This window comes from Acomys minous (genome assembly GCF_964271855.1).
Source record: "Acomys minous genome assembly, chromosome: 1".
Lineage (NCBI taxonomy): Eukaryota > Metazoa > Chordata > Mammalia > Rodentia > Muridae > Acomys > Acomys minous.
The window spans coordinates 63,928,400-63,940,567 of NC_140483.1; the positions used below are offsets into that span (position 1 = coordinate 63,928,400).

At 44.1% G+C, this 12,168-nt stretch overlaps 1 protein-coding gene across 2 annotated transcripts in view; it reads left to right on the plus strand.

Annotated features, from left to right (window-relative positions):
- Window positions 1–8,590: 8,590 nt before the first annotated feature.
- Window positions 8,591–12,168, plus strand: part of ACTR3 (actin related protein 3) — a 44,227-nt gene continuing 40,649 nt past the window's right edge. Inside the window, exons 1-2 of one of the 2 annotated variants that reach the window (XM_084793042.1) lie at window positions 8,591–8,670; window positions 8,901–9,062. In XM_084793042.1, coding sequence (XP_084649168.1) covers window positions 9,019–9,062 — 44 coding nt within the window. In that variant the 5' untranslated portion in view covers window positions 8,591–8,670; window positions 8,901–9,018. Of the gene's footprint in view, window positions 8,671–8,746; window positions 9,063–12,168 lie in introns of those variants that run through there. The other variant, XM_084793041.1, reaches the window with a different exon arrangement.

A 12,168-nucleotide genomic window follows, 5' to 3' on the forward strand; every position in this document is an offset into this window, starting at 1 on the left:
TGGACTAAACCTCTGAACTATAAGCCAGCCCCAGTTAAATGTTTTCCATTATTAACAGAGTTGCTGGGGTCTTATGTGGTCATGGTGTCTCTTCACAGAAAAGGAAACCCTAACTAAGACACCTGGTCACAGTGGTGCTTGAGACAAAGGTTAGACTTCTAAATTTTCTGATTTTTTTTTTTTAACAATTCCCCAAACTTAACATATGTTCTGTCTATGTTAGTGTTTTTTTTTTTTCATATTTCTTTTCAGACAGGGACTCCCATAGTTGAGGATGATCTTGAATTCTTATTATCCTGCCTCTACCTCCTGAGTGCTCAAATTCCAATGTGTGGCCCCACACAAGTCTTATGTAGCACTAAGGACGGAACTCAAGGCCTCATAGATTCTAGGCAAGCACGTTACCAATGGATCTACACATCTACTCCCTTTATCGGCATTTTCATTTCTTCAACATTCACCAAAATGAGATTTCTAAGTCTAATAATAAGAGTATAAAGTTTTGAGATGAGGTCTCATATAGTCCAGGGTGTATATGTACATGTCTCCAGCTACAACTGTAAGTATTTGGGGTTTTTTAGTAATAACTTTTATATTAATTAATTAATTAATTGGTTTTTCAAGACAGGGTTTCTCTGTGTAGCTCTCGATTGTCCTGGAACTCTGTAGAATAAGCTGGCTTTGAACTCACAGAGATTCGCCGGTTTCTGCCTCCCGAGTGCTGTAAACCCTATTTTCATTTGTATATGTGTGTTTGGCCTGCTTGCATGCTACACAGTTCATGCATGCATGGTGTCCACAGAAGCCAGAAGAAGGTATCAGGCCCCCTAGAACTGGAGTTACAGGCTGTTGCAAGTCACTATGTGAGTGCTGAGAATCCAACCTGGATCCTCTGGGAGAACAGCCAGTACACTTACCTGCCGAGCCATCTCTCTAGCACCCCCAAACCCATTCAAAGTTTTAATAAATAATGTAATATCTACTATACCATAATAACATAATAACAAATAATATAATAGGAAAATGTGAATATTCTCCACAGTATTTAACGTGTCCACTTTCCCATGACCTTGGATACCCTTTCTTCTAAGTATCTTTTTCCTAGGCTAGGGTAGCACTCAGTCCATATAGTGCTGGTTGCATGCACATGGTGATAACCTGAGTTAGGTGCCCGAGCCCCACGATAAAAGATTGAGTGTAGTGGCTACAACCCATAATTCCAGCATTAGGGAAGTGGAAATGGGGATCCTTGGCACTCAACTAGCCAGTCAATGTAACAGAATCGGTGAGATCTAGGCTCGGTGAGAGACTGTCTCAAAAAAGGAGAGTAATAGAAGAAGATACCCAGTGTCAATCTCTGGTCTCTGTCTGTCTGTCTGTCTGTCTGTCTCTCTCTCTGTCTCTCTCTGTCTCTCTCTCTCTACACACACACACACACACACACACACACACACACACACACACACAGGAAAAAGTACACACACACTTTATTTGTCATCTAATCTTTGATTTAAAAATATCTCTAGGCAGTGAAATATAGCTCTTCAGGTAATCAAATCTTTCCATTGGACTTCACAATCACTTAGACTGGTGCAAGTGTGGGAACCAGCTGCAGCTAACTTAAATCAGAGGGGTCTTATGAGAGGGCACAACCAGCACAGATTACTGAAGTGTGGGCGGCCAGACTTGCAAATTACTAAGAGCTAAGCATTTGGTTGATCTGAGCTAACAGGAAGTTGTGGTGTCTCCAGCGAGCAGAGAATGCAGTTATCAAGTAAACCCCATTAGCCCACCTTTGTGTTCCTTCTGCTTCTATCCGGTTGTCTCTGCAAGGTCTTTTGACTGATAGCCTCTGCCCCTGTCTTTGGAGAAGCGTGGGCAGCCGGGGGGTGCATATGTAAAGAGGGTGGTCAGAGATGGCTTGGCAGGAAGTATATTGGAAGTTCTCTGTGCAGCTGAGGGAGGCTGGGCCAACACAGGCTGACTAACTTTGTGAGCAACAAACAGGAAGTAAAGGAGGTCTTAAGCAAGCCAAACGTTTGGGCAGACAGAATATGAGAAAACAAGCATAAATAATATCTTCCAACATGAGGAGGAAGCCAAATGCTTCCAACAGTTACTGCCTTTGCCGGCACAGGACAAGCTTGACTACATGCAACGGAACCTTATGAAATTTTTTACATTTATTTTGTGCCCTCTCTCTCTCTCTCTCTCTCTCTCTCTCTCTCTCTCTCTCTCTCTCTCTCCCTCCCTCCCTCCCTCCCCCCCCCTCTCTCTCCCTGTATGTGTGTGCCAAAGTACTTATGTGGAAGTCAGAGTACAATTTGTGGAAGTCAGTTATCTCCTTCTACTATGTGGGTTCTGGGGATCAAACTCAGGTGATGAGGCTTGTTGAAATGTGCCTCTGCCTGCTGAAGCATCTTGCTGGCCCCCCCTGGCCCCCCACCAATGCTTTTTCATATGTGGAGGTCACATACAACTAAACCACAGAGGTCTCTGAAGTGGAAAGTACAAAATGGTTACACATAGGTCAGCTATAAGGCTGCTAGGAAAGAATTACTATCTGTCCTAGTTAGCTTTGACTGACATTTGACATGGCCTAAAACCTTCAAAAAGGAAAGCCTTGCTAGAGAAATTATCCACATCTGACCATCCTTTGAGCTTGTCTATGGGTGAATGTCTTGATTGTTAATTTATGCAAGTTGCTTTTGGATTGAGACTTTTTTTTTTTTTTTTAGGTTTTTCAAGACAGGGTTTCTCTGTGTAGTCCTGGCTATCTTGGACTCGCTTTTGTAGACCAGGCTGGCCTCGAACTCACAGTGACTTGCCTGCCTCTGCCTCCCAAGTGCTGGAATTAAAAGCATGCGCCACTACGCCTGGCTTGGATGGAGTCTTTTATCACAGCAACAAAGAAACTGTATTTTTTTTTCCTGCAGCTATATAAGAATACCAGGGATAAATCATTTCTAAAGAGCAGAAAATTATATGCTTTGTCCCAGAAGGCTTGGGTCTCAGAATTGGAGGAGATCCTCAGTAGAGGAGGTGAAGAAATAAAGGGCAGACACGCATATAATGAAGCAGGAAATCAGGTGGGCTTCTCTAACTGCTATGGCTACAACCTGGAACCATACTCAACCCGTTTCTTAGGTACAGCATGGAGGGGAGGGCAGGTAACTAGTTAATGCAGAGACTCCTAATGGTCAAGTGTTGAGAATAAGTGGCTGCTGAGTGCTCAAGTTGGATAGCTATATCAGCTCTGTCCCTTCCCTAAGGCCCAGGGAACATTTTGGATGATGGCGTAGAAAGAATGGAGAATGGAGAAAGAGTTCTGGGAAATAGCATCTGCTGGACACGACGTGAACTCTTTGGCACCATGGGTGTACACACTAGGTCAACCCAACAAGATATATCAACATTCCAGCAGGCAGCATTAATTGAACTCAGAGGGCTATGAAAATCAAACAAAACAAAAAACAAACAAACAAAACAAACAAAAAAAAAAGGGAAGGAAGAGGGAGAGGGACTGTTTGGAGGTGACTGGGAGGAATGGTATGAAGAATTGCAGGTATATATAATCAAGATACATTGTTTAGATGTATGAAACCCTCAAAGAATAAATAAAATACATGCTATTGAAAAAAATAAAGAGGGGCTGGAGAGATGGTGGCATGGTTAAAAGCACTTGCTGCTCTTGAAGAGGACCAGAATTCAGTTCCCAACACTCATACTGGGTGGGTCACAACTGTCTGTAACTCCAGTTCCAGGGAATCTGACACCCTCTTCTGGCCTCTGTGGGTACCTCATGTGGTATACATACATTCAGATACATACACATACACATAAAATAAATTTAAAAATGAAGGAATAGATAAAAATTTTAAAAAACACAATATAGAAACCTACTCTAAGACAACATATCCCCCAGATCCCACTGCATCAATTCTGAACAAAGCAGATGTCAATTCGAAAAATACAACTCTCACCTCAAACAGGATAAAAGAAAGTTTATTTTGGAGCCAAATATATTACTTATTCATGAGGGCAGAGCGCTCAAAGCACACTTACTTCATAATGGTTCTGCCCCTCCATGTCACTACCTGGTAGTTTAGCTTCCACCGTATCTACTTTGGAGAATACAGTCAAACAATAGCATTTAACAAAGAAACACAGCTTTCAAATTTCTCTCGGGAGGAAGGCTCTGGCAGCATCAGGCTTGCATTCCCACATAGCAACGGTTGGTTACCGCCTTCTGTTGGGTGTGGGCGCCATGTGTTGCCACATCTTCCTGGTGGCCCACATCCCCATCACAAACCAAACCAGAACTGGAAGTTTCTGATCCCTGGGCTGGGATGTAGTCCAGTTGGCAGAGCACTTGCTAAGCAGGCACAACGCCTCTCTTTAATCCTTGCCATCACATAAATGAGGTATGGTAGAACATTGGTAATCCCAGCAGTAGTGAAGTGGAGGCAAGGAAGAACATAGATTCAAGGTAATCCTTGGCTACACAGCATGGTCTACATGACCCTGCCACAAACAAACAAACAAACAAACAAGCAAACACTAAAAGCTTCTGACCTTTGCTGTATCTACTTCTGACAACTGCCCAAGGCCAGAATGTTGGGCAATTTTTCTGGGGACCACCAGTCTGAGCTCCTCTTGGTGATATTTCAAAGGTCCCTTAGGCCACACCTAGGAGAGAACATGTCTGACTTAACTACTTTTAACTGCTGAAAACAATCTATCTGCTTGTATTGAGAGCCACAGCTCGATGTTCTGTCCAAAGGGGTTTCTCAGCCCATCCCCCAACACATGACCCTAACTACCTGATGAAAAGCAGTCATGGGAAAACTTCAGCATCTTCTAAAATGTACGGGGAAAACCAGCAACACTGCATCCGAAAGAAGAACCACCCTTGCTTGACTGGTGTGAAGGCACCGTGTCAGAAACGCTCCCTTAGGGCTTTAGTATGAGCATCTTACGCATGTGTTCTGTCTTAGCTGCTGCCCTTCTGTGCCTATCAGCTCCCACAGGAAGGCTGCTCTTTCACCGCTTTCCACTCCTGAGTTACAGAACACAACGTATCCCCCAGATCCCACTGCATCAATTCTGAACAAAGCAGATGTCAATTCGAAAAATACAACTCTCACCTCAAACAGGATAAAAGAAAGTTTATTTTGGAGCCAAATATGAGTGACTGTGGCCCAGAAACACAGATTTCAGTTACCATTAAGTTCGTGTTTCAATGCAGTAACAGAACAAAGTCATAAATTAAGATTTTTAAAAAATAATTGTTTTTTTCGAGACAGGGTTTCTCTGTGTAGCCTTGACTGTCCTGGACTTGCTTTGTAGACCAGGCTGGCCTTGAACTCACAGTACTTTGGTAGCAATATCAGAGATGTGGCTTACAGCAAAGTGGAGGGAATATCTGCTAGGCCTCGGATGATATCTGAGTGACACCCATGGCCTTTTGGTTGATGGAAACCAGTGACCTATTAAATTAATATATTCTAAAAGGTTTTACTTGTTAGTTATTAGCCATGTTATGTCAGACCAGGCACAGAAAAAGGACTAAAGTTAACCCCAAGTAAACTGTAATTAGGTTGTGGACCGAGGACATTTCAACCTCTCACAGTCAGCGAAGCTCTAGTTAGTTGACCAGCCTTCCAGAAGGCTCCATGTAAAATGTCACTCTTTCCAGAAAGTTCAATTCTCACAGCCAACACTTTTTCCCCCCTAGTTCTTTTGATGATTTCCAAGTTGCTTTGGGATAAGCTTGAGTGTGCTTACAGGGCTTTACAAACTCCTGTACACATCACACATCCTGTTTCTCAGGGTTCACTTTTCAGCACATCCTCTTTGGCTGTCTTCATCTTAACCACTGAAATCTCCCTCCTACTTAGGGAAGAAGGCAGACTCCCTTCCCCCAGGACTGCCTCAGGTCAAGTCCTGGAGCCTTGCACCTTCTTTTCTTGGGGGCCTCCCTTTCTTCCTTTTTCTTTCTTTCTTTCTTTCTTTTTTCTTTCTTGTTTATTTTTTTGAGACAGGGTTTCTCTCTGTAGCCTTGGCTGTCCTAGACTCACTTCGTAGACCAGGCTGGCCTGGAACACACAGTGATCTGCCTGCCTCTGTTGGGATTAAATGTGTGCACCACCACACCCACCCAGCCCTCCCTCTCCTTCTTACACTCTGTGGCTGAAGTACTGACTTGGTCTAAGTGCTGTTGCTCAGCCGTTTTCAAACTCTCCACCTCTGTTTTGCAGTCCTCAGCACGTTTCTATGGCTCTTAGTACAATTTCTTTCTCTACTTATGTGTAGACTCTGAGATGACACCTCTTATGTACTCTTCGGGGTCAGTAAAGTCTCTGCCATGCAGAGCAGGTAAGAAGTAGTTTTCTGTCAACTAATATAATAATAAAAGAAAAACAATATTTTACCTCTTAGGTCAGCTTAACATCTGATAACATAATATTCTGTATTGAACAAGACATCCTTTCTTATTATAGTTTTATGTAAGCAAACCTAAGGTGGTTTATAAAAAATTGACCTGTTCAAAACATGCCACCAGTGCAGTAACGGCTCAGAGGCTACAGGGCTAATCAGCCACTTTTGAACTAGATTTGAGGCCTGCTCTTCAGAAGGAAACTTACACCTGGTATGGTAAACCTGTCCAGAAGCCCATGGCTCAGGAGGTCACAGGCTCTACGGGGGAACCTATTACTGTTCAGTAGACTGGTGGTAATGCTACTTTCTAAATTCTGGTATTTCTACACATAGATTGGTGCTGCCCTTAACCTTGACTAGAGAAACTTCTCTCTGCAGTGTTTAGCAGTGAAAGCAGGCACATAACTGGTCAAAAAGCTGAGAATAAATGACTACTGAGTGCTCAGCCTTGGATAGTCCATCTGTATCAGCCCCACCACCTCACAAAGTTGAGGGCACATTCTAGAAGAGGGCTGGAAATAATATGAGAGCCGGAAGATGGGTAGGAACGCAGTTAAAGGCTGTCTTCTGAATATGACATGTATTTTGCAGTTATAGTTAACTGAAGAAGATCAAGACAAGACCAGTCAGAGTTCCAACAGGCCAAACTAACTGGATTCAGGGGGTTACAGAAGGTAAGTGAAAAAGAAGAAGACAAAAGGAGAGAACATGAAGGGAGGAGGGGGAACACATACATTGGGGTACCCAGGGGAATTGGAGAGAGGGTTCTGGGTAAATTCGAACAAGATGCACTGTTTACATGTATGAAATCGTTAAAGAGTAAATACAAGACGAATCTGTTAGGGAGGAAAGCTATTAACTTTCCAGGCTCTTGCTTACGACAAAGTAAATTCTCAGATTCTACCGCACACTGACTTTGCAGAATCCCCTGGGGATGTGACCCAGCAACGTACTTTAAGCTTTCTATGTTACGTTGGTGCATTCAAGTTTTTAAAAATATTGCGTCTTAGGTCTGCAATGTAAAATATGCATCTCATTTTTTCCCTTTTTTTTTTTTCACACCAGAAAAAGCTGGTATCGAGCTAACAGTACTACAGAAGGAAACCCATCATCGCCCCAACCCAAATAGAGGCCACCTGTACAGAATCTATTATGTAGAACACAACCTCTGGGACGCTGGCCTTTCTTAAAGGCCTCAGAGAATCTTACTTCTCTTGTAGGAAACTTATCATCACCCCAAAATCCAAATAAAGGTCATTTGTGCAGTCTATGTAGAACATAACCTCTGGGAAGCTTGCTTTTTTTATTTTCATTTTACATTTACTTATGAAGGGGAAGACATGTGCAGAATCAAGGAACAACTTGTGGGGATCTGTATACTCCCCTCACCATGTGGATTCCCCAGGGATCAAACTCAGGTGAGTGAGTGGCAAGCAGCTTTACCTGCTAAGCTTTGTCACTGGTCCTAAGAAAGGTGGCTTTTTTAAAATTTTATTTTAATGCGAACCTGTGCAGAGTATATTAAATAGAACATAACCTAACCTCTTGGACACCTACCTTTCTTAAAAGGGTATTCCCACCATTTTGGGGAGCTAGCAACCTACAATGTAATAGTATAACTGACTTCAGGACACAAACCTTTGTGCATCCCTTTCCTGACTGCTTATCAAGATGTGCTATAGCGATAAAGGGGGCATGCCGCTCGCTGACCACGTTTCCAATTAACCCCTCACCCCTCACCCCTGAGTAGAGTAGCGCTTCTCTTCATTCCTCAAGCTAGCAGAGAAGGAGCACGCTCACACCCACCACCACCTCCAAAAGCCAGCTTCAGGACTGGAAACTGTTCTTGACTTCTGGGCTTTCACCAGCCAGAAAACTCGAAGTGGCTGTTTTCACAAGTCAGAACCGGAGCCACAGAATACGTATGCATGCCACCGCGCGTGTGCAGCCAGCCACTTCAGAAAAAAACAAAAACAAAAAAACAAACAAAAAAAAACCCTTCAAGCTCAGCTTGGCTTCTGGGTTTCCAGACTTTTGAGTACCCGAAATGGAATTCGTGGATGTCCGGAAGGGAGCCGAGGCCGGGCGGCGGCGCGCGACAGCGTACGCGCGAGCGCGCACTCGCCCCACCCCACCCGGAACCGGAAGTGGCAGCGATCGCGGCCTGGGGCCTGGCCTGGCCGGGGCGTCGGCAGCGGCGGCCATCTTGGCTACCCGCGGAAAGGCAGTGTGAGGGGAAGAAGTTGTAGGGTGGGGGCGGGAGCGAGGAGGAGGAGGAGGAGGAGGAGGAGGAGGAGGGCCGAGAGAGCGGAGGGGTGGAGGAGGAGGAGGCCGCGGCGGGGCAGGGCGGGGACAGCCTGCCGGCCGGCCAGCCTGCCGGGGCTTGCGGAAGTAACTAGCCTGCTGTTCACTCGCTACTGCTCGGGCTTCCCACACAGCTCCCTCCCTTCCTCCCTCAGGACCGAGGGCGGCCCAGGCCAGTGCATGGTCAGCTAGCTCTCATCTCCATCCTCCCGGCCTCTAGCAGCACGGAACGGACGGCGGCGGCGGCAGCGGCAGCGGCAGGCGAGGAGGAAGATGGCGGGACGGCTGCCGGCCTGTGTGGTGGACTGTGGCACGGGGTACGGCGGGGCTTCTGGGTGGGGAAACTGAGCCAGGGAACGAGCGGGGAGGAGGGAGATGAATGGGGGGGGGGGGGAGAGCCAGCCAGACTGGCGAGGGGTGGTGCCGGGGAGCCTCCCTGGGTCCGGTCGCCTCAGCCTCTTAGGGCGAAGGTCTTTTCAGGCCCTTCGCTCCTAAGAAGGCCGTCCGGCCCACCTGGCTTTTCCTGCCTGCCTGTGATCTGAGGGACTCGCGGGGACCCCCGGACATAGGATCAAGGGAAAAAGAGAAGCGCTCCTTTGCACGTTTTGCAAGATCGCTGTGACAACCCTCCATCTCCAGGGCGTGTGGGTTGGGGGGGGGGGGGAGAAGGAAGCAAGAATAGGGGCTTTTGGAGAGGACCCCACCGCGCCGCCTTCTTTTTCCACCCCACACCCAGGCTTAGCCCATCTCTCACTGCCCATTGAACCAAGTCACATTTCAGTTCCAGGGAGGAAGATCTCATAAGGGTTATTGCTCTTGCCTCAAAAAAAAAAAAAAGTCCCTTAGTGAGCAAGCGCGCTGCAACTTCCTTAGTTTTGTCAAAGCCGCTTCCTGCTTTCCGTCTTTTATAGCCTTATAAGGTAGTTTTTCGTCTCTAACGTTAACACGTCTTATTAGAACTTTTCAGAATTAAGCAGGTTGCAAAAAGTGTGGATTATGCGTGCCGGGTATCAATGGGTTTGAATTAAAAAAAAATGTTCTCGTGTCCACGGAAGGTCGAGACAGAGGGAAGAGAAAGGACGCACCCTGGAAACTAAACATTTAGATTCGTTTTGTGGCAGTATCTTGAAAGCTTAAAGGCATAGAGGTATAGAGGGAGGTGTTTGATTTAAACTAATTGTTTCCGATAGTAGTGTGGTTGATTAAAATGACTTTTAAGTAGTGGCTTTTGTTTGTATTTGTTTTTGTATTAACGTACCTTTTCGAGAGTTAAAACTTGCTCTGTGTAGTGACCCAGAGAGAAGACTACATTTTGATGTTCTAGGTAGAAACACTTGGCGGGGGAAGACGCCTGTGTTGTTCTGTAATGCCCCAAAGCATCAGTGGTTGTGAGGACAGTTGCCAACCTTTTCCCTCAATTCACCATACCACAATTATTTAAAAGATGCCTTTTCCTCCACACCAGTTAGTCTGTGTAAATCCCTCCAATCTTAATTCTACTGCCTTTATTTCTAACAAGCCAACAGGCAGCCAAAACAACGGAAAACTTAATATTTTTTTTTCTTGGAAAACATTAGCTTAGTCTTCGAATTTCTGTGTGTTTTCTTAGGTGACGTCTTATTAAAGTTAGCTTTCCAGTCTAGTCTTATACCCCTGAAATATGTATATGTACACACACACATACACACACTTACATGTTATACATGTATATTTAAGTTTATCCTTTCATAGTTTAATTGGTGAATAGTTGGATGTTAGGCCCATTTTTAAGATTAGAATTAGCCAGAGTGAATAGGACTTTTCAGGTGTGTTGCACTGAAGTGACAGGTGCTGCTGTGTAATAACTTCATGCCTTAAAAATCACTGTCAGTAAACATGTAGTCGATAACCACCTTATAAATAATGCTATGGCAATTTTAGCAGGCTATTTCTTTTTTTTTTATTCATTTTATATGTCTATTTCCCTCTCTTGAAATGCAGTTTTGGTTATCATTACCTTGCTTTATTGATCTCATCTTACAAGGAGAGGCTAGCTGAAAATTCATTTATGATCTGGATGAAACTGATTAAAGTCACCTCTATTCAGTATTTTCACCTTTGATCACAGTCTGAATTTATTTATTTCCTTCCTTCCTTCTTTTCTTTCTTTCTTTCTTTCTTTCTTTCTTTCTTTCTTTCTTTCTTTTCCGAGACGGGGTTTCGCTGTGTAGTCTTGGCTGCCCTGGACTCATTATGTAGACCTTGCTGGCCTTGAACTCACAGAGATCCTCCTGCCTCTGCCTCCCAAGTGCTGGGATGCGCCACCACGCCCAGCTCCTCATAATCTGAATTTCCCAATTTGGTTTGATTTATTTTGCTTTTCAAAGGAATGTGCTCCCCCACTGCTATTAAATACAGCAGTTTAGAAAGTCACACATTAAGCCATAATAGGAAACAGCTCTCAGTGCCCAAGATAAATAGCATGTCCAAGAATGACTTTCACATCTGAAATAACTGTTCCCTAAATTCAAAGGTGCCCCTTAGATTTGTGTGATGCCCCCTCCCAGCTTTAGCCTTTCTCTACAATTACTAAGTGAAACATTTACACGTTGCCCATCCCATTTCATTAAAGAATTTGAGCAAAAGTAGGAGTCTGTTAAACTTGATGGTGGTCTTACAAGCTCTAAGAGTAGGGATCCCCCAGTATAAGTTCATGACCTAGGTTCAGGTCATGAAGTAGTTTTCAAATACCTAAAGACTTAAGATAGGGATACTTTTTTCATATCTATGACAAGTCAACATACCTTTTTGGTCTGTATTGGCAAAGTATTGTAGAATACAATTCCTGCTCAGAGAGCTGGTAGTTCAAAATGTAGGGCTTGGGAATGTAGTTTAGGATAGAGTGCCTTGTTAGAGTGCACAAGGCCCTGCTTCAGACCGCAGTGAAGCAGGCTGAAAGCAGCCAGGAGAAAAGGAAGTTTTAAAGCTTTAAATGAACATAATGCTTTGGTAAATAAAGTTATCTTAAGAGAGTTCTGCTTTGCCTGTTTTCGCTCATCTCGCCAACATTTCGTTTCATTAGGATTCTCTTTTCTTTGTGTGTTTTGTTTTTCACTAAGAAAATGCTTTGGTGGCTTATTTCCACCAATTTAATAGCAGGTTAGTGTACAGTCTTATTTTACAAGTCTTGGATATATTTAAATAAATTAAAGAATTTCTTAGACCTACCTAATTATTTGTAAAAAGCAGTGTTCTAACTGTTAGTGTAAATAATTTTGTTGGCTTTGGTGAAAGTAGGTCTTTATAACTCATCCTGTGGCCAAATCCTAGAAGTTAGTAAAGGGTAACTTTGAGATCAGGGAGAAACTGATGGTGAAGACATACTTGGGATTGGCTCTTTCTGTCTTGCATTCTGTTCATAATGTGTTAATAGTCTAAAAGGCA